Source organism: Ascaphus truei, chromosome 4 (assembly GCF_040206685.1).
Source record: "Ascaphus truei isolate aAscTru1 chromosome 4, aAscTru1.hap1, whole genome shotgun sequence".
NCBI classification, from domain to species: domain Eukaryota; kingdom Metazoa; phylum Chordata; class Amphibia; order Anura; family Ascaphidae; genus Ascaphus; species Ascaphus truei.
In genome coordinates, this window is record NC_134486.1 from 377,015,662 (window position 1) to 377,035,204 (window position 19,543).

The window sequence follows — 19,543 nt, forward strand, 5'->3', positions numbered from 1 at the left end:
ACAAACTCCTGTGTGCTTCACCGTTCTGAACTAGTAACCAGGTACGGAGACGATCCAGTATTCTGTGGAGCAGTATTTCCCATGTTGGAGAAGAGTTCAGTTCCATTCATGGGACGAAAAGTTTTTCCAGAACGGGGAAGACAGTTTATGCGGGTCTATGAATAGGGACCTATTCGTCACTTCAAGGGAACTTAAAAATCTAATAGGTAGTTCTATGGGTTTTTTTTACTTTTAAAGTTCTAGGGTAGCGTTTTCCACTTTTTTCCCACATTTTGGAATAGGCACAAAAAGCAACTGGGTTTCCCAATCCCACTAGATTTGGATGTTGATCTGAAAACCATATTCTTTCGAATAGAAGTTGGGGCATTTGTTTCTGGCTGTGAAATTTGCTAATTCTGTATGCAAAATTACATAATTATAAGGTGTACATCGCCCTGAAAGTGACAGCCAGAAATGTTTCCTAGCTAGGTTACCAGGCATCATTTGTCTCACCACGTGGCGTATAGGTTAATCCAGGGGTGCGCAATGTTTCCAATATGCGCCCCCCTCCCTGCACCGTATCAAATATCACGTGACCCCACAATGCCAGGTTGCCATGGAGACGCGTCGCTGGAAGGTAAGTAAAAGTTACACAGGCCTCATGCGATCCCCAGCATTTATTTGAAATGCTATCTGGGAAGCGCAGGGCCTCTCTAACAGCCGCGCCCCCCCCCCCCTTTGTGAACAACAGGGTTAATGTATTTGGGGTTATGTGCACATGGGTCCACTCCTAAATGTGCGCCTCATTTCCTCTCACCATCTCTTCTCCAAGAGACCCTAATTTGCATGTCTGAGGGAGGTGCAATTTCTGGCTGGCTGTGTGCCCACTTCATCTAATACTAGAAGTATCAGATCTAATGAAGCCCGATTCAAGATGTTTCCTTTGCCACCGTCTGTATCTCCCATTGTGAGCGTTTGTCCTTCATTACTCTGAGCATTCCTCCTCCCCCCCGTATCCCTCTTAGGCTGAGGCCCCGGTGTCGGCGCTGCACCCACGCCTGCCAGGCTTGTGGCGTGTGCAGCCGTGATCCTCGGTCTGCGGTGATCTGCAGGGGAAAAGACGGGGGAAGAGGGGGACGTGGCGGGGGGCACGGCCCTGACATCACCCGACAGGTTCACCCTCATTGGATGAACCACCAGCGGGCGTGGCCAGTGCGCCGTCATAAGTCCAGAAAACAGTTTTCCTGTCCACGCAACCCGGCGGCCAAGGTAGGTAGTGGGCCCGGCCCATTGAGGGGCGGTTCTTGTCCCTGCAGCGCACGCCATACGGGGACCTAGCCTTAAAGGTGTGGAGTTAATTACCTCCAAAGGTGCTGCTGATTTCAACTCCAGCGGCACGGGAGCCAATAGGAAGCCGCAACATTTTCTATTGGCCCACATGCCGCAGGACATTTTAAGATCATTGAGCACTAGCTGCACTTACGGAGGTAAGTATCTTGGGAAGCAAGGGGTTCCCGGAGCTGAAATTAACGCTGCTATGCTCCGGATACCCCCTGCTTTGTACCTATTAACGAAAACAAATTTTGGAATGTTCCTTAAAGTACTCTGGGCCTAACATGTTGGGAAGGAAGCACTGTCCTACGGTATTAACCACCACGCAGCCTTAGTGCTTTTACATATCCTCTAATCAATGTTTAGGTAATCATCTACCATACTGTATGCCGTCTGCTTATATATCAAATCAATGATTTAGGTGAGTATTAAAAATATATTATCCAAAAAATAAAATGGCAGATACAAACTCCCTGCCATTAACACACATCTTAAATAGCTGTAAATGTAAGATCCTGAAGCAGTGGAGCGTATCCATTAATGGACTAATGTTGGGTTAGTGATTATTTGAGACATAGGAATAAAAAGCCAATTCATTTTAGGAGGTTTCAATATTTAAAAATTTAAATCATTCATACAAGTGGTCACGAGTAGTGTATGATACCGCGGCTCTGCTAGTTTTAGGTAATTAAATTGTTTGTTATAATGGTTCACAAAGTAAAGCATAGAGATCCCATTTCTCCCGAGCTTCACTTCCAATGGTACCTGTGGTCTTCAAATTGGCCTAGTTTACACAGCTCTATAGAAAAGCTCAAATATATTTTATTATAATAAATCAGAACCATTATTTCTCCTCACAGTTTACATTTTTAATGGAGCCTCTACTTTATTTCGGATATAGCGCTGGCTCTACAAAACCTGTTCCCGTTGCGTCGTTCAGAAGTTTGGCAGCTGTATTTCTCATACTCATTGGCTTAAAAACAGGAACATTTTGCAAACTGTGACTTTTGCAAAAATCTGTACGTACTAAACAAGAACCCAGCAACGATAACACTTATTTTTGCACATCAGAGAACTAGATCACCATCAAGAGAATTAATAAGTGAAACATATTTCCTTTTACCTTGAGCAAGCAATTCATGTAATATACAGAATTTCTTAAAAAAAAAAAAATCTTTAATATACAAATTTAATTTTTACTTGCATGTCAAAAACGATTGCAGTTCAAACATACAAATATATTTAGAGCCAAATAAAATAAGAACTATAAAAACAAGCAAAAACGATTTTGGTAGCAATTATTACCAATAACAGAAAATAAACATAAAGGGGTCAACTAAATGTACCAAGGCAAAGGTGGTGCAATTATGGGGGAAAATATGGTACCAGGTATATTGTAATCAATCGCAATGTTTTCTATGATACATTTCCCCTCGGGCAGCCAAAGGGTTAAATCCAATACCTAGCAAATATGCATTCAAAATATTTTATCAAATAGGATTATGTGAAACTACAATCTACCTTTCTGAAGGCAAATTGTCCAGAGTAAATGCTTGTTAGCCGGGCAATTTCTTTAGTTTAGGCAGCAGATTTACCAAATTTTTATGGGATAGATTTTGAGGATCATTTATTAGGTGTGTGTTAGCTGTTCACATCTACTGAACGTTAGTGAATCCATGCCAATATGAGATGTTAAATTTGCGCCAATATGAGATGTTAAATTTGCACCGCGACCAGACAAAAACCACCATTGACTTGAATTGTCAGCAATCAGTAGCTTCGGGATATATTGAATTACCGGCCTAAATGTGTTAATACCGTATATGCATAGTTTCCAGCACCAGCAAAATTTCATCAAGGTTTGTTCCATCTCCTCTGTGACGGCACAGTTATATATTTAAGAATTAAAATTGCAAATCTATATGTATCCTGTCCACCGACTATGAAATTCATTCGAAATCAGTCACACGTGTTGGTGATGTCACTGTGATCTAAATGGAATTGTGATCAATTTACATGTACAGAAACAAATAACGAACAACAAAATATGTTGTAAATAGAACTAAACTAAATGTATCACCAATTATTACCTCAGCTAAAAGTAGGACAGGAATGTGCACAGGTCACATTATTTCACTTCCCAGTACTGCTGGTTTAATAAGTTCCTTAAGTCTTTTTTCTGTAGGAGACATTTATATGAAGGCTCAATTCCTGCTGCATGTTACCTTCCTTTACACCAGTGGATCTTAAACAAAGGTCAGCGGGTCACCAGTAGTCTCTGGATACTAGTGGTGGTCTGGAAAGCCTTTCAAAATGTACTTCAAGCAACTCTCTCCTGCAGTATCTGCATTTTATATTACCAAGAGACTTGTTTGTAGTTACAGCCCCAATAAATATATAAGTGTAAGTAAGATGCTCATCCAAACAATTATTACCAATGAAGTGGTTTGCTATATGAAAACGTTTGACAACCCCTGTGTTAGCCGATTGATTTATGGCAGAGTGGGCAGAAGTTGTAAGTACTGATTTCTCGATCTTGCACACAGTGCTTGCATACACTGCACATCCAAAACTGATATTCGGTGATTGGCGATCCTGAAGCAATGCATGTTGGGAGTTTTCCATCCCCCCTGTTGGCACAAACAAAAAGGAACATACAAGATTATTTATTTTGCTATATAAAATAGAATTTCTTACACCATATTCTTTTACTTGCAAACAAGATATTATTATTAATATCAATTATTAATGATAATTAATAGTGATTCATTATTGCTAATATTTAGGCCCACATTTACTAAGCATCCCTTTGCATCATTTCAATACGACGGTGGCATTAGCCTGTGCTCCCAAGTCATTTGTGTCAAATGTAAGGCTGCGGCCAGGGTGGAGCGAACCGCGCGCACTCGCACTTGGCGCGATCAGAGTGATAACTCTTAATGCGCTATCCAGGGTGAGGGTGCGTGTGCACGTGCTGCTTGGCAAGACTGCCAAATTTGATTTGGCTGCTCACTGATGCGTCAAGTGAGCGGTTCGCCCAAATGAGGGCGAACCAGCCCGTGACGTCATAGCCATGCCCCCCGCACGCTCAACTAGCTGGCCAGAAATCGCCTGGGCCGAGCAAAGCGCATGACGTCACGACGCTCCAGCAACAGCTCTCAGCCTGGTCGCAGCCTAAGGCCGTGCCTATAGTGCAGTCGATGGCGACACGACGGGTGATGTCACCCGTCGCCACCGGCAAAAGTTATATTTCGCAGGATGGCGGCGTCGCGTGTTTCCGGCAATTTGATTGGTTCAAGGGCCGTCACGTGTCGCGACAGCCCTTGAAAAATCTAATTTGCCGGGTACAAATTTTCGCGACGCCACTATCACAAATACGATATCTTAAAAAAAAAAAAATGTTTTATCACAGAAATTTTATCTGCCCACAGTCTCCATGGGCAATGAATTCCATATTTTAACTGCCCTTACTGTAAAGAACACTTTCCTTTGTTGATGGTGAAATCTCCTTTCCTCCAACCTTAAGGGATGCCCCCGAGTCCTTAGTACTGCCCGTGGGATGAATAGTTCTTTTGAAAGCTCCTTGTATTGATCCTGAATATATTTGTATATACTGTAGTTATCATATCCCCTCTTAGATGCCTCTTTTCTAATATAAACACATTTAATTTACGTAGCCTCTCCTCTAAAGTCAGATTGTCCATATCCTTTATGAATTTGGTGGCTCTTCTCTGCACTTTTTCTAGTTTTCTTTTTTATGGAGTGTTGCCCAAAACGATATTATGAAGGATTCTGTGGACAGAGGAGCGTGTAACGTCTAACTCTCCTAATTGGACTTCTTGTAAATGATTAAGGGCCTCATGCAGAGAGCAGCGCAAAAAGTGAAAGCGGCATTAATTGGCGGATTCTGCCTTCAGAAAGGCAGAAACCGGCAAGTTTAAAAAAAAGCGCCATTTTTTTTTTTTCCCCTTTAAATTCGCCGCGCGCCTGGAGTTTAAATTCTCTCCAGTTTTTTTCTCTGCCGTATGCAGAGAGCCGCGATCGCCATCTAGTGGCTGTTCGCGGCAAAAAAATGGCGCGATTTTCAACATTTTCCCTCTCCACCAAGCAGCTGGCGCTCCGCGGCCGGTGGAGAGGGAAAAAAAAAAAAACGCGATTTTTTCCCCAGTAGTTTCAACAGCGCTAATAGCGCTGGTTGAAACTCTCCATATGCAGAAAGGCAGTTTTCTGCCCTTTCTGCATATGGACATAAAAACTCTCCAAAAAAGGTAAAATTTTTCCCCCTCTCCAATTCTGCATAGCGCTGCTCTCTGCATGAGGCCCTAATTCATTTAAGAGATTTTCTCTGCCTTCCAGGAGATTTCCATTTCAGTAGTCTCAAATTGATCTACCCACTTTCGCATGCTGTTTTTCAGGTGCTGGCTTGTTAATTTCATGTAGAGAGAGTCTTTGAACAGTAACAATAATAATAGGCATATTGATTTAAATAAAACATACAAGCCTTCAAAGATAATATTTTGAATTTTAATATCTCAAAAAATAATAATTATTCACCTCCCCCCCCCCCCCCCAGTATATTCATTTTGGGACACAATGTATATTTATAAACGCACGCACACACACACACACACACACACACACACACATACCCACTGCAGTGAAATCAGCAGTCAGTCAAAGCTCTTGATTTCTTAATACCACAGCAGCTGTGATCTGCCACAGGACTGCAGCTGAATTTGTTGGTTACCTGCATTGGCTACGGTGGCAGTTTGAGGCATGGTACCCAATGTATTAGTGACATTGTTCTTCCCCCTCCCCCCACCCCCTCTCGAAGCGCAGTAACAATTTGTAATTGGGTCCTAGATGTATTTGTGTATTTGTTCATGTTACATAAAATACATACCCTTCAGGGAGGTTTTCCAAATCAGATTTTCTGCTGTCTTTTGGACTGTGCTTGGTAAAGATTTCCAAGGCCAGATCCTCAAATTGCTGCCTCTGTTCAGAACTCAAAGTCTCCAAAGATTCAAGTCTAATAAAGGCCTTGGAACATGTACCAAATGCTCTGTTAACACAAGCACAAAGGGCCACAAGAGAATAGATCTCAACAGCAGGGATGATGTCTTCATAATCTCTCAGGTGAAGAGCTGAAAATGACAACGCAAAGTTTAAAGATATGGGCATATTTTACAATGCCAACTAATGATCACATTATTTCTGTGTATTTGAGGAGATCTAGGACTGCATACGCCAGAGCCGATGAGAAGATTGGACCTCCACCACATCTTTGAGTCCGGTGACTCAACACGATTTGGAATTTGTGAGTGCACGGTGTATGTTTTTTACGGTTTTATATTAAGGTGGATTTACACTATATTTTTGCCTTTTTTTGCCAACTTTCCCTTGCAGATGGAACTCTATTCGGAGGAGGATCGATATCCATAGAGGGAATCTCCAGCAGCCCTGTCATTGGATCCAGTTCACCTTCCACTCTCTGTTTGAAAATATCACAGTTTCTGTGAGTTCAATTAGTGTAGTGGGAAGTTTCCCTGTTATATACAGTTTACACTATGATGTGAATATATAACTTGTGAGATACCGCTCACCAATATGATATTAATCCTGATGAAATAAATAATAAATGCAGCCGGTGCAAAGGGATGGTGATACAAAACAAACACATACGGAGACAAAGAGGTCTCCTACAAGATCCCTATTAACTGCACAGCAAGGCTGGCAAATCTAGTAGGGGTTCAAATACTCCCTAACATATGGTAGGAATAAGCTGTATGGGGTACAGGTAAGTAACCGCTCCAAGCACTGTGGGAGGGCAGTTACCAATAAAAGCCTAATGCTGGCCAAAACAATAAAGTTTTAATAATGAACAAAACGACGCATAATTAATGACGCATAATTAATGACGCATACTCTAATTCTCATTAAAAATAATTAAAACGCAAAGTGTGGGTGGCACCAGAAAGGGAATATAATGGATAATCCAAGGTCAATAGGCAGATATTCCCTTAGGTAGATGGCTAGATCTGAGGTGGAATAGCGAAATATATATCTATGTCAGGGCAGGTAAGTGTATATAATACGTAAGTCACCTAACACGCTCCTAATAGAGCCTTCTCTCTCTGGGTAGGGTGCGGGTGTATGGTGAGGTGTGTATATATACGCAGTCTCAATGTCCCAGTAATCGTAGTAGGCAAATAATGTATTGCAGATGGGTACTGCAACACAGCACCCCAACTGCGGTCTGCACGCAAGGAACACACACAAATGAGCAACCAAATTCAGGAAAACCCAGTGAACGCCGCGTAGGCTGCAGACCAAATGCACTCAACACAACAAGCCAAAACAAACCGCTCCCCACTGCATCAGAGCGATCTCACCCGTTACACCTCCACGACGTCAACGCGATGACATCATATATTTCGCTATTCCACCTCAGATCTAGCCACCTACATAAGGGAATATCTGCCTATTGACCTTGGATTATCCATTATATTCCCTTTCTGGTGCCACCCACACTTTGCGGTTTAATTGTTTTTAATGAGAATTAGAGTATGCGTCATTAATTATGCATCGTTGTTTTGTTCATTATTAAAACTTTATTGTTTTGGCCAGCATTAGGCTTTTATTGGTAACTGCCCTCCCACAGTGCTTGGAGCGGTTACTTACCTGTACCCCATACAGCTTATTCCTACCATATGTTAGGGAGTATTTGAACCCCTACTAGATTTGCCAGCCTTGCTGTGCAGTTAATAGGGATCTTGTAGGAGACCTCTTTGTCTCCGTATGTGTTTATGTACACTATGATGTGTTTTGTCTTCTTGTCTTTGCACTATAAATCCCCCCCTCTATTTGAGAAATAAGCTGCAAAAACATATAAGGTACCAAAGGTTGACAAGCACTGACAGAGTTGTTACTATAAACCAGGGGCGGCCAACTCCAGTCCTCAAGGGCCAGCAACAGGTCAGGTGTTCAGGATATCACTGCTTCAGCACAGATGGGCCAATCAAAAACTGAGCCACCTGTGCTGAAGCAGGGATATCCTGAATACCTGACCTGAGGACTGGAGTTGACCACACCTTGTGTAAACCTTCATTTTAACCTCAATCACATAACAGAAACCTCGCAGTGGGAACGTTCCCTTTGAGATGTTTATACAGGAAACAGTGTTGTGTGTCCATACACAACTGAATGATTTAAGTTAATGTTTTAGCTGTCACAATGTGGATAAAATCTGAGGCAGTTAGGTGCACTCATCATCAGACACAATAAGGAAATGCCTCGGGTGCACGGAGCTCCACCCTTTGCAGGGAGACAATACCACAAAGTAGAACAAGCAGCTTTCATACGCAAGTACCAGCACTCCACAGGTCTTGCACAAAACCTATAAAAAACTTTATTCAGCGATTTGACCATTCGGTCTCAAACTCCGACCTTTGTCAATGTGACAAAGGTCGGAGTTTGAGACCGAAACGTCGATCCACTGAATAAAGTGTGTTATATAATTTTGTGCAGGACCTGGGGTGTGTCGGTATTTTCCTATGAAAGCTGCTTGTTCTACTTTGTGACAATGGGGATAAAAGCATTATTTCGCTAAAGTAGAAGAAGTGCAATGTACCAGGTTTCGTTAGCCTCTTCAGGCATGTTTCAACCGAAATGCCGATTATCTTACCTGTCCTCATGGCAGCATTTACATAACCGTCATAAAGTTGTCTCTGAGCAAGCAAAAAGAAATGATAGGCTTCGGCTCCACGCCAGGCGTTATCAATTATTCGGTTATCAGACGACGAGCTGTCCTCCTCCAACAAACCAGCTAAGGCAGATGTAGTCTGAAAAACAAAAAAATATGGCTCATAGCATAACACACTGGGTGGGTAGCATCGTGCAGGAAATATCTGGAAGTTGAGGTCTCCATGGCAGGACCATCTGCTTTTTGATTGCGGTGGTAAACGTTTAAATACAGAATTTTCTCTCACGTCTAGTCAGGAATTACAACCTAGTCGCACAGTGGCATCAGGAGCCTTAGTTGGAACTGATCACAACACTTTCAATGCCCGTTTACCAGCCTGAGGACAGCACACAGAGTCATTTCAGAGTTCTTAAAACGCGTGCCATTCCAGCACCACATCGCTCACTCAGCTCTGATCCAAACAGAAGAGGATTTACACTTCATGAAGCAGGGCATGGTTCAGATAAAGTGTCTTTCGTAACACTTTGCACCACTAGAAATGTTAACGCGGAAAGAAGTTCGTGATGATGTTCCGGAGTTCTTTAAACACACTGACTAATTTCAGAAGTTTTGTTTCACTGTTGCATTTTTGTTGTTTGTATGCCTTTGTAATGACTACACAATGTTATACCTTGACAAGCTTCCACGAGCTCACCTGCCCTTCTCAGGTCTAAGGCCTCGGATATGGTCCGTGCTTACGCGCTGACCCGCTGAGGCGCGCTTGTACTTACCTGTGAGCCCCTACAGCCGCAATGAGAGCGGCTTTAGTAGGGGCTCGCCTACGCTTCCGCGCGGAAGCGTAGGTCTTCGGTAAATTTTTAAATCAAGCGCTTGCCGGAGCGCAGGGCCGGTCACGTGAGCGTTTCGCCCAATGAGGGCGAACCAGCTCCGTGACATCACTGGCCCGCCGCCGACACGCCCCCGGACGGCGCGCTAAGGCCAGGGAAAGCACCCGCTTTCCCTGAGCCTCAGCACGCCAGCAGGAACCCTGGCCGAGGCCCAAGACTTACATGTTTTTGGAGCTGGCATTCGCCATTCAGCTCTACTGTATGTAAAATCTTGTTAGCCAATTAAGAAAGTATCACAAACATCATAAGTGGACTAATATGGCTATAGATTATCTAGCTAAAGAAGGTTTTAAATAATCATTTTTTCACAATAGTGAAATAAAGTTACAAAGTTTGAATTTGTGGACAAATGTCTTTTTTAACCTAATCTACAATGTAACTATGACACAGCAGTTAAAATAGAAGCAAACACAAACTAAAAATGTACACAGTTCAGATACTATTACTATTCACTCTATTCAACCTTGAAGAAAATTTGAATAATGCTATTATTGTTAAGGAACCAACATATTTTGCCGCACAGTAAAATGCAGGAGTGAGATACTCAAGTCCTCAAAGGAAACCAATAGGTCAGGTTTTCAGGATATCCCTGCTTCAACACAGCCACTGGGCCACTTATTGAGCCAGCAGTGCTGTAGCATGGATATCCTGAAAACTTGACCTGTTGCTGGCCCTTGAGGACTGGAGTTGACCGCCCCTGGAATAATGGGACATAAAATACAGGTACAGTAATATAAGAATGTAACGTTGCATTGCAAACCCATGTAGAATTGAAGGTGTAAGAAGGTAAGTGCGTGTTTTTGCACCTCAGTTCGCTTCCCTTTTAGTTTTCCTTTCTGTGTCTCCTTCACTTGCTCGTGGTACTGTTCTACAAGTAAAGCTGCCAGCACAAAAAGCTTCTTCACACGCAGGGGTTTGGTCCTTTTCTTTGCCTCTTCTTCAGCGATCTAGGAAAATGTACATTCAATTTTTAGATGAAAGTATTTGCCACATCAAAGAAAACAGGAGTTGTGTTTCCTCCCTCAGACAAATGTCAAGTAACTGTTATGTGTACTTACAGTATTAAGCAACATGAACAGGTACATCTTTTGGCCATAACTATATACAAATCTATCTTTTTTCTCCTGATACTGATCGTAGGAATGACCCGATTGTACGACATTGCAAATTGTGTGCATAAGAGGGTACTTTGATTGATTAGGAGAAGATATCTCATAAGATCTAGTATTGACATAGTATTGTTGCATATTTGTTTAATAAAATTACAGTGTATATTAAAAGCTGTAAAGAAAATGTCAGGTTCACTTTTATTGCAGATTAGTTTTTTTTGTAACGGATTTCCATTTTGTGATAAATGTGATTGAGTTATGTACATGATATCTAACACACACACACACACACACACACACACACACACACACACACACACACACACACACACACACACACACACACACACACACACACACGTTCATAAAAACCAACTGCACCTTAAAGTTAACATTTTGACCATTAGATGGCAGAACTGTTCCACAGTTCAGTTGGTTAGCAACCTTATTTGTATCACCAACTATTATTGTTTCTCAAAGTATGCCTCTTTCTATACAAAGACATACTGATTGTGTGTATGTATGCATGCATAGCAACGGTGCGCAAAGTGGGGGATGCAGGATTTTTTTATGGGGGGGGGGGGGGGGCGCGGGCACTTGCAGAGGCCCTGCGCTCTTCCCCGAGGCATTAAAATTAAATGCCGGGGGATCGCGTGGGGCATCTGCAACAAACTTGCCGGGGTCCAGATGCGCTGGTGTGACGCATCGTCAAATGACGCCGCGGTGTCATGCGGAGCAACGTCACACTGTATCTCTATGGTAACTGGGTCACGTGACCCCACGGCGTCAAATTACGTCACAATTATTTTTTATTTTTTTAAATATCAATGTTTCAGTCAAAATCAATAGCCTTAATTGTACTTAATCATTGCAATTTAACCCTATAAATACCTCTATTCTGAGAATATTTGCCTTGTTTTCTGTGTCCCTTTCTCCCACCTTAACTAAAACAAGAGAAGTACAACCTTTTAACATCTTCTAACTAATAATCATACCTTGAACATGAGCTTGGCTGCTTCTAGAAAGTGGTTTGCTTTGCGGTATAGTTCAATGGCATCAAGTGTTTTATTCTTTTCTAACAAATGAGATGCATACTTAGCCAGCAGGGATCCAATTTCTTTCATGTTGTGATTTTTAGCTAGCTCAACCGCTTTATTCCACTAAAACAAGAACACAAATGAGAAGGTGTTACAGTTAAACAATTAATAAGGACACAATTACCAGAAAGGAGCATCTTTAAACGATTCCTGCATAGTTCTAATGCAAAGAAAATCTGGGTTGTACATTGAATGCCAAACTAGCCAGAAGTGGGTTTTACAAACTTGAATAGATCATTGATCGTTACTGTAGTGGAAAACATCTGTTTCAACAACTTACTCCCATGAAATGAAACATAGGGGCCTATGCAGAGAGCAGCGCTAGAATAAATTGGAGAGTTTAAGAAAAAGTAGCTTTAATGGAGTTTTATTCTCATTATGCAGAAATGGGCGAAATCCCCTATTTTTAGCATTACTGCATGTGGAGAATTGTAAATGAGGAGATGCGCGCAGCTGAAAGGGAGAAAAAAAATCGCGCATTTTTTTTTTTCCCCTATAGCCGGCGAGCTCCTGCTTCTTGCCAACTTTAGTTGGCGGAGAAAATTGACGAAAATCGCGCCAAAAACAGCCGCTAGATGGCGAGCGCGCCTTTCTGAATTTGGATATTTTTCAGACTGGCGAGATGTAGGTTCTCGCCAGCCGCACGGCGAGATTTATAAATAGAAAAAAAAAATGGCGCTTTTTTCATACCTCGCCATTTTCGGCTGTTTTTAGCGCGATTTTCGCCGGAAAATGGCGAGATTGTTAATAGCGCTCCTCTCTGCATGAGGCCCATAGAAGCAACATTATCTTGGTCCCTGAATAAGGGGACAGACACCAATAACACAGCGGGTAACATTAATTTAGCACAGGTGTGTCATGTGCAAAGGCTTCAACTCTCCACCACCACTGTGTGCAAGCAATACATTAAAGTACCTACATCTATAAACATGGCAGGACCTTGTAGCTTTTGCACCTTAATACAATATAATTGTTAAGTGATAATGTATTGTGTTTTTGTAAATGTTATCTGATGTTTTTAAACTATAACCTTATAGCAGGAATGGCCAATTCCAGTCCTCAAGGGCCACCAACAGGTCAGGTTTTAAGGCTATCCCTGCTTCAGCACAGGTGGCTGAATCAGTGGCTCAGTCAACGACTGAACCACTAATTGAGCCACCTGTGCTGAAGCAGGGATATCCTTAAAACCTGACCGGTTGGTGGCCCTTGAGGACTGGAGTCGAGCACTCCTGCCTTATTGTCAGAGCTCAACAAATGCACTCGCCCGCGGCGAATTGATTTTAGCCGCTGGCGAGGTGGCGGCTGGCGGCAGAAGAGTGGAGCGGCAGCTGAGGAATACAGCTGGTGGCGGGAGAAGAGGACCGAGGACCACCATGTCAGCGGAGCAGGGCAGCAGAGGCGTAACACGGCGGGCGGCAGCAGGAGAACAGCCAGGTATGAGCTGCGCTGTAGCAGCGGCAGACACCAGAAGTCAGTAAAGACTTCCGAGTCGGACTGCTGGGGCGCGCTGCTACCCGGCTGCCCTGCTCAATTGACATGGTGGTCCTCAGTCCTCTTCTCCCGATGCCAGCTGTCTTCCTCCGGTGCTGCTCCGCTCTTCAGTCATCCTCTTCTATTGCCGGCCACCCACCGACGTCCTCCTCTGCTACAGTGCTCCACCAAAGCCCGGTGAGAGCAGGAGGGGGTGAGAGGAAGAGGAGGATGGGGGTGAAAGGGAGTGCATGCTCAGTTATACAGTGCAATGTCTGGCAAGTAGCATTTTTTTTATAATTTGTAAAGCCCTGCTTATTGGGTCTGATTTTAACGGCCCGAGGAAGCAGGTCAGGATGAAGAGTGTGACTGAGCTATTGGACCTGTACTTTCCGAACCTAGTCTTACCTGCTGAGAATGCTGGATAGAGAATGGATGCAGTGAGCCATGAGTGAATGTATAAAAGCTCAGTGTTTTAATATCTGAATGTTGGTTAAAGAAGGGTGAGGGTCCAGCAATGAGGCACAAGAAGCATTTATTAGAAGGATTCTCCTTTCTTTGAATTGTAAATGTGACATTGTCCAAAGCCTGCCTAACTCCATGGGGTACATAAAAATCAAAGCTGCAGTGTAACCCAGTGGAAAGCAATGTACTGTAGACGCTTCCTTTACCATTTATCCTGTAACGAACAGCATGCCCTTCTTTTTTAGCTTGTGTCGTACAATGTGATTACTTGCCTGGTTTAAGTGTACACACGCATCTACTGCAGCTTTAGGCAGGTTACACTTAAGAAAAGCTGCCACCGCCTGCTCACACATTCCCACCGTCACAAACATGCTGGCTATATCCTGTTCAATAGACAAAAGAATACGTCAGAGAGAATTACCTCCCTTCCATCTCTACCAGGCCAGTCACATTTTAAGCTCTGTAAGGATACAATGTTATTTAAAAGGAGAATTATTCATTTGTAATAGACAATCCTGCCTTGTGGGCAATAATATGTACCACCCAGCAGTGCACTATTCCAGGGGCGCTCAAGTCCAGTCCTAAAGCTCCCCCCAACAGGTCAGGTTTTCAGGATATCCCAGCTTCAGCACATGTGGCTCAATCAGTCTGTGCTTCAGCACAAGTGGCTCAATCAGTCTGTGCTTCAGCACAGGTGGCTCAAATGAGCCTCTGAGCTACTTGTGCTGTAGCTGGGATATCCTGAAAACCTGACCCGTTGGGGGGGACGGAGGCGGGGGTTTGAGGACTGCAGTTGAGCACCACTGCACTATTCCAATAGGATTCTTGATACCCCAGAAGGGCAATAAACGCAGTATCTAGGTGAGACACAGACCATGTATGACTGTTCAAGGCATTCACAACGTTAGAAAGTAAATGGAAGTCGAGTTAAAGGCGATAGTTCTCAGGCCGTGATTATACCAAAAAACCGCCGGCGGCGGTGCGTGGAGCAACGCAAAAACAGATTCCAGAAATCCAATCCAGGTTTACCTACCAGTAGCGAAGTGCGGCGCGCAGGGCGGCCAACTCCTGAAGGGATTTTCACATTTGTTTGTGGCTGGCGACAGCCGCGTCACGTGAGCGGTTCAGCCAATGAGAGCGAACCGCTCACGGCGGCGCCTCCTTGTCGCCTCTCTCCTTGATCAAGATGCCGCTCGGCGGCAGTGTGAGGATGACATCACCGGATCGCACTGCCACTCAGCGGCATCTGGTATAACCGTAGCCTTATACTGTACGTGGTGTACCACACTTTCATAGGTCATTACAAATAAATAACAAAGCTCCTTTTTCTGGCGTTGGCTTGTAGGTTATTTGCAATTATGCACAGTGAACATAAACATTTCATCTATATGGAGACAATGCTTCATTAGGGAAACTACAAATCTATTTTTAACGAGAATTCTTCATTGGATTCAGGAAGTAATTTTCATCCCAGCACTTTTTGGTTTTAAAGCAGAAGTTCAAGCTGCTGTTTAGAAACAAAAAAAAATCCATTCAATATGTGCATCAATACAATCTACACACTGACACGTGATAAGCTAAATTGCCGAAAATTATTAAGTGCTAACTTTTAAAATAAGTGATATAATAAAATCTGAATGAATAAGTGAATAGAAATATGAAAGTGAGAAGGGGCGGCTCAGTGAGTAAAGACACTGACTGGCACTGAGTTTGAAGCAGGGGAACCTGGTTCAATTCCCGGTGTCAGCTCCTTGTGACCTTGGGCAAGTCAAGCTGTGTTTAAAACAGCTTAAGCATTCCATGTAATAATGGATTTAAGGTAAAAGGTGGCACTGTGTGCTCATTTGCTTGTCATTTCCCAGAATCCCTTGCTGCAATGGAAGCACTGTATGCTAGGTGACAATGGTGACACACACACCTTTAATTGTGCAATGCTCCATACTGGAAGTGTGTATGTATGTTTTAATAAATAGTAACTTTAGATCAGACACATTAGACCCTTTCCATACATGTGGGGAGCAAACTCACAGAACACTGAATATATTTTAAATCGGAATGACTGAGCTATACAAGGGGCAGTTGCTCTTTGTCTGCTCATTTACCTAACCTAGTCAAATCATATACCAGATCTTTATTTATAATTTCCCACCTCGGTTGGGTTCTCTTCAAGCTTTTCTTGAATTCTGTTACAACCACTTCTGCTTTTTCTCCGAAAGATGTTTCCCTCGTCGAATCAACGTCAAAACATTTGAAAGTCTCTATTATATTCCCACTCTTGCCCCTCTATTTCATGCATGATGTACATATTAACATCCTGCAGCCTTCCTATAAAAAGGTTTTACATGTTAAGCTTGGCACTTACAGGAAGTAACTTGTTGTTCTCAGGAAGTGAGTTGGCCAGATTCTCTAGCCCATCGTAATCTTCCAGCATGTAGTAACATTCTGCGAGACGCTCCTGGTTCCTGCCCTGCACATAGTACTGTACAGCATTTACCCTGGAAATAAACAGCAAGCCCAATGGTTTTTAGACCATGTGCACTTTACAGCCACCAATTCGTTTTCTTATCAAGACAGAACAAAAAGTACAATAGTGCTTCTAAAAAGGTGTATTCTTTAAAGTACTGAGAAAAGAAATATAATTTTTTCCTGCAATACGCCATTGGTTACTCCAGCAGTGAAGAGGATATACTGGAGGAGCACTTTGGGAGACACATCCCACAATGCCTGCTCTAATGATGCAAGATGAAGGAAAAAAAAGCTCTATGTGCCAAATAGACAAATTACAAATATTATTTTCAGAACATGATGCCAGAACCAACATTTCCACCCACAAGGGTCTTTCTCAAGGCATTCAATGTAGCTTTTTTTTATTCCTCGTACAGTACATGGCTTCAGCAAGATGTTCTCGTTCTTTCCTCTGTCGGATGCCCCCACTATTGCCTAAGTATTGTTTACATTTTTCCCTAGTGATGTCACATTTTGACTGTGCTTCTCCACGGACCAGCCTTAAGATTTTGGAATATTAACCTACTCTAAAAAGAGATGAGCCTCGTGTTTTCCTTGTGTGTGGTTCATAGGGGGTAATTCAGTATATGCAAAAGCAGCCGAGCACACCCCATTTAAGTCAATGGGAATTTTAATCTGCTAAAGATGCAACCTACGCTTCAGAGTATACTATATAAGGCCCATAGTCGCACCATATAGGCAATGGGCAGCTAAATATACAATAATGAGCTGGAGGCTAGTATCTGTTACTGCAGAAAGTAGTATCCTCTTTAAATCACTTGGTACTGTTGTTTAGTGAGTCTGTAATCATGCTAAAGAAAGGGGAGAATGAGCACAGGGATTCATAGTCTGAGAGTGAATATACCAGAGAGGCTTTATTACTAGGGACTTATCTGGGATTGTTTAAATTAACTAAATTATAGAAGTAACTTTATTATCAAGTTTGTTATTTTCAATGGTTCATTGCAACTGGTGTGGTTAAACGCATGCCCACAGCTAGGCAAACATAGCACCAGAAGATCACTGACACAATTATATCATTTCTAAGGGCAGTTCATATCTGACATCCATAGACCACAACAGCAATAGTTATATATGCTAAATATGTTGGAACTCAAACACCACTGACTAGCCTATTGGCACACTAATTTACATACTTATCTACAGTACAACACTTTGGACCTTAGGATAGTCATCATGTGATGCTGATGTAATGGAGATGAACAGATGAGCAGCAAATTAGTGAAAACATTGAGGGTTATGTATAAATGTCTCTGAGGAGCAAATCAGCAGCACCATATTTATCAAAGCAAATCATCTCATTTATTTAACTTATGGGACCTTATTCTTTTATAAATATGGTGCAAATTTTTTTGCTCCAGTTTTTCAGATGGGAGACTGATAGATAACACCAAAAACAGGTAGTTTATTTTCCAAGGTGTTAACAAATGCTCAGATTCCTATCTCTTCGTACCATTTCTGTCGGTCTGCAAAATAGTCGCCGATTGCATTGTATGCTTGCTCTAGCAGAGTGTCATCTGCATCACCAGATCCCGTTCTGAGCAGCTGCAAAACTCGAAACCAGTCCCCTAGCTTTATTCGGAGGCCAATAGCAAGATCTCTGCAATTGACATTTATAAGAGAACATACAGTATGATTCAATTATATCAAGGGCCTGAACCACAATGGTACATTGCAAATCAATGAGTTAAAGTATAAGCCTCTCTTGCACTGTAGGAGTTTAACAGTGTTACCCTAACCTAACCATAAGGGTTGCTTGGCTGCTTTGTTCTGAGCCTCACTAATGTTCATGTAATAACAAGATAAAAGATAGAATACAGAAAGAAATGGAGCAGTAATAAATTTTTGCTTCTCATTGCTTGTTAGCCGTTTTCCTTGACTCGTGTCTACGTTGCTTTACAACTGGCAAGATCACAAAACGTCAAGACCATGAAAGTTGTGCTGAATGTCAGAGAAGACGGTGCTTCTCTCCTAAACAAGGCTATTCTATTTTGTCTAAATAGTAATTATGCTTAAAAATGAGAAACCATGCAGTTTCCATACAGGCACACAGTATAACTTGCTTCAAGAAAATGGAGAGAGGAGCATCTCCTGGTGAAGTTAAGCCTTACCTGCTTGTGAAGCTCCTACCTTATTTCTTTTGAGAGTACACACTTATAGTTTAAACTAAATTTTACCAAAAATCTAAATTACATACATAAAAAAAAAAAAAAAAGATACAGAACAAAAGATACATCATAAGTTAGCAGTTGATTTTAATGACTATGGCTATTCAGAAGACCACAGGTCGCAAAAGCAATGAAATTATCACTCTGACAAGTAGTGACTCTTCAAATGTACCAATATTTTCATTTTACAAACACATTTGTTCTTACCGCCTGTCCATAGCCAAATACATTCTCTCTGCTTCTTCAAACCTGCCGAAATACGCTGCAACTTCAGCTTGCTTCATGGACTCACTCTGCAGATTACCTACGCGTTTTACAAACTCAATTCCTTGGTAATCTTTGCAGCGCACAAATGCTTGTTCAGCAGTTGGAAGGTCCAGTTTCTGAAGCGCAGCTTCAGCCAGTAAGCGCCTGATAAACCAAAAAAAATCTGCACAATATCAATTCAAATGCCACATTATTTGACTTTGATTTTAACATTCGGTGTGCTTTTGTACAGATTTCTACAACAACCCTGCAGTAATTCAGTATTCAGATCGATCATGATAAATTTATAAATTATTGATCAATACAATATATAAATCTGATTGAAATCTTTCTTCTCGTGATTTTTTTTGTCTGTGCTTTGCAAGTCACGTTTTCATACAAAAAAAGTATTGCTATGGTGAACCACTACAACCCCAAAATGGCACAAAAGGTTTGTACATACAGTAGTCTCAAATATTGTCCCAACCTTACACAGGTCCCAACTGTTTCGACCACAGAAATTCATTATCATTACTAATAGCCGAACAACCTCTGAACAACA

The 19,543-nt window shown here is 42.2% G+C and overlaps 1 protein-coding gene across 2 annotated transcripts in view; it reads right to left on the bottom strand.

The window, feature by feature from the left end:
- Positions 1-2,465: 2,465 nt before the first annotated feature.
- WDR35 (WD repeat domain 35) overlaps positions 2,466-19,543 on the bottom strand; it is a 76,919-nt gene continuing 59,841 nt past the window's right edge. For both annotated transcript variants that reach the window (XM_075598428.1, XM_075598427.1), the window contains 9 exons: positions 18,943-19,146; positions 18,021-18,167; positions 16,404-16,536; positions 14,314-14,424; positions 12,005-12,169; positions 10,707-10,847; positions 8,996-9,152; positions 6,215-6,455; positions 2,466-3,941 (listed from right to left, as the gene is read on the bottom strand). In XM_075598428.1, coding sequence (XP_075454543.1) covers positions 3,791-3,941; positions 6,215-6,455; positions 8,996-9,152; positions 10,707-10,847; positions 12,005-12,169; positions 14,314-14,424; positions 16,404-16,536; positions 18,021-18,167; positions 18,943-19,146 — 1,450 coding nt within the window. In that variant the 3' untranslated portion in view covers positions 2,466-3,790. The remainder of the gene's footprint in view (positions 3,942-6,214; positions 6,456-8,995; positions 9,153-10,706; positions 10,848-12,004; positions 12,170-14,313; positions 14,425-16,403; positions 16,537-18,020; positions 18,168-18,942; positions 19,147-19,543) is intronic.